Source organism: Hakea prostrata, chromosome 5 (assembly GCF_041222555.1).
Source record: "Hakea prostrata isolate BN-2017 chromosome 5, UWA_Hpros_2, whole genome shotgun sequence".
NCBI lineage: Eukaryota > Viridiplantae > Streptophyta > Magnoliopsida > Proteales > Proteaceae > Hakea > Hakea prostrata.
This window is the reverse complement of record NC_142604.1, coordinates 11805284-11807831: the sequence shown is the minus strand read 5'-3', so window position 1 is coordinate 11807831 and position 2548 is coordinate 11805284. Positions and strand designations below refer to the sequence as shown.

Sequence of the window (2548 nt, the reverse complement as noted above, 5' to 3'; positions counted from 1 at the left end):
TAAAACTCTTTAAGAAGAGCTTCCAAGTTCCAACTCCATCACTTGTAATCCTTTTTAATCAACCAACCTCAAAGCACCTCCCTCAGCACAGGAGCTTTCACTTGAAATGAAAAAGGAATTTACCATTTTCTCTTTGGAATACAGGATCTTTCTCAATATAGCAACACCTGGCCCCCCTTCAAAGCTCCAGTGGCTGGACCTCTCATGTATATATACCCCCCTGTCTATGAGAGATGAAAACAAGAATACTGGAACATAAGCTGGAGTTGAATTTTTTTTTGTTTGACAAGTCTTCATTCTCCTCTCAGCAAGAGAATTTAAGAAGATAGATACTGTAGAAAAGCTATGTGTAATCAGAAGCCACAATCACCCCCCTCTTCCGTTGTCTCTCCTCAGAAAACCCATTTCTTAGTTCCCATAAAAACCAGTGATCCCATTACGGAAGAAGAAGAAGATGATCTCCATAGATGGCCAACTGCTTCTGAGGTGATATACCAAACCCATTTTGAACAAGCTAGAACCCTCTTAGATAAAGAATTTCATTCTTAAACAAGCATTGCTATCTTTCTTACTCTGTTGTGTATATTACAGGCAATGGAAGAAATCAAGGCCATAGGGAAGATATCAGGGCCAACTGTTCTCACAGGTTTGGTTTTATACTCCAGGGCTATGATCTCCATGCTCTTCTTGGGTTACCTTGGAGAGCTGGAACTAGCAGGTGGGTCACTCTCCATCGGCTTTGCAAACATCACAGGATACTCTGTCATCTCTGGTCTTGCCATGGGTATGGAACCCATTTGTGGTCAAGCATATGGAGCCAAGCAATGGAAAATCCTTGGTTTAACACTTCAGAGAACAGTGCTTCTTCTCTTGACTACCTCAGTTCCCATATCCTTCATGTGGCTAAACATGAAACGCATCCTCCTATGGTGCGGCCAAGATGAAGCTATCTCATCAATGGCCCACCTGTTCATCATCTTCTCCATACCTGACCTCTTCTTCCTCTCTCTCCTCCACCCTCTTCGAATCTATCTAAGAACACAGAACATTACTCTGCCTATCACTTACTGCTCTGCCATCTCTGTTCTTCTTCACGTCCCCTTAAATTTCTTACTTGTGGTTCATCTCAAGATGGGTGTAGCAGGTGTAGCCATAGCCATGGTTTGGACCAATTTAAACCTTTTCCTCCTCTTATCTGCCTTCGTCTTCTTCTCCGGCGTGCACAGAGACTCATGGGTTGTGCCCAGCATGGACTGTCTACGAGGTTGGTCGACGTTGCTCAGCCTGGCCGTGCCCACATGTGTCTCTGTGTGTTTGGAGTGGTGGTGGTACGAGCTGATGATAATGCTATGTGGGTTGCTCGTAAATCCTAAAGCCACCATTGCTTCAATGGGAATTCTCATCCAGACAACCTCATTGGTGTACGTCTTCCCTTCTGCTCTCAGCTTAGGAGTGTCAACAAGGGTAGGTAACGAGCTGGGCGCGAACCGGCCGGGGAAGGCCCGCATCGCCATGATCGTGTCGCTCGTGTGCGCAGTGGTGGTAGGCCTTGCAGCTATGTTGTTCACCACATTGATGAGATACAGGTGGGGAAGGTTCTTTACCAATGACGCTGAGATTCTTGAGCTCACAGCAATGGCTTTGCCCATAGCAGGGCTTTGTGAGTTGGGGAATTGCCCACAAACAACTGGGTGTGGGGTGTTGAGAGCAAGCGCAAGACCCACCACAGGAGCCAATATCAACTTGGGTTCTTTCTATTTAGTTGGTATGCCTGTGGCTATTTTCATGGGTTTTGGAGCCAAAATGGGATTTCCAGGGCTTTGGATAGGATTGCTTGCAGCTCAGGCTACATGTGCTCTTCTCATGGTGTACGTGTTAGTCACCACAGATTGGGTTGTGCAAGTGGAGAGAGCAAAGCAACTCACACAGACTTCATTGCCATCTCCTTGTTCTATCACTTTGTCCAGTTTAGTTTCATCATCAAACAAGGAAGTAGTACTTAAGAAAGTAGTTAATTTGGAGGAGATTTTGTGCATTAGTGATGGATTAAAGAAGTCAGCTTCATTAGAGAGTATGGAGACAAGGACAGATCAGACAGAAACAGACACAGCCACAGAGACAGACTTTCTCATTTCTCCAACTAAAGTCACTGTGAATTAGTAAATAAGAAAAGTAGTTCTTTTTCTTTTTCCTCTTTCTTTCTTTGTTTTTTTTAGGGACTGATTAGTATTGGTTGGAACCAGCTTAATTGTGTTGTAGATGAAAAAAAGAGAGGTGTTTTTGTTTTTCTTTCTTATTATATGTATCTGTAAAGAAGAGATTGTGGGGTTTGTCCTCCACTACTTTTGATTTCCAAGCTATTCTATCTAATGCTAGTAAATATAACTTCCTGAGAAAGAAGAAATTCTCCCACTGGTTCCCTTGTCTTTGCACAAAGGAGTATTGAGAGATGTAAATATCTGTAAAGGTTAAGCTGTCGGGTTAAATTTGAGGTGTTTCAAGAGAGGGATCTCATACCTGCCTTCCACATTTTTCATTCCATCAAAAG

At 43.5% G+C, this 2548-nt stretch overlaps 1 protein-coding gene across 1 annotated transcript; it reads left to right on the top strand.

The window, feature by feature from the left end:
* Positions 1-223: 223 nt before the first annotated feature.
* Positions 224-2296, top strand: LOC149015149 (protein DETOXIFICATION 48-like). Its single transcript, XM_089156035.1, has 2 exons — positions 224-486; positions 592-2296. Exons 1-2 carry the CDS (start codon positions 346-348, stop codon positions 2158-2160), a joined length of 1710 nt encoding a protein of 569 aa, XP_089012161.1. The 5' UTR covers positions 224-345; the 3' UTR covers positions 2161-2296.
* The last annotated feature ends 252 nt before the right edge of the window (positions 2297-2548 follow it).

Coding starts and splice junctions, on each gene's coding strand:
- LOC149015149 (XM_089156035.1), top strand. CDS start 346: ATGTGTAATCAGAAGCCACAATCACCCCCCTCTTCCGTTGTCTCTCCT. Junction 487..591: donor GATGGCCAACTGCTTCTGAG/GTGATATACCAA, acceptor TGTATATTACAG/GCAATGGAAGAAATCAAGGC.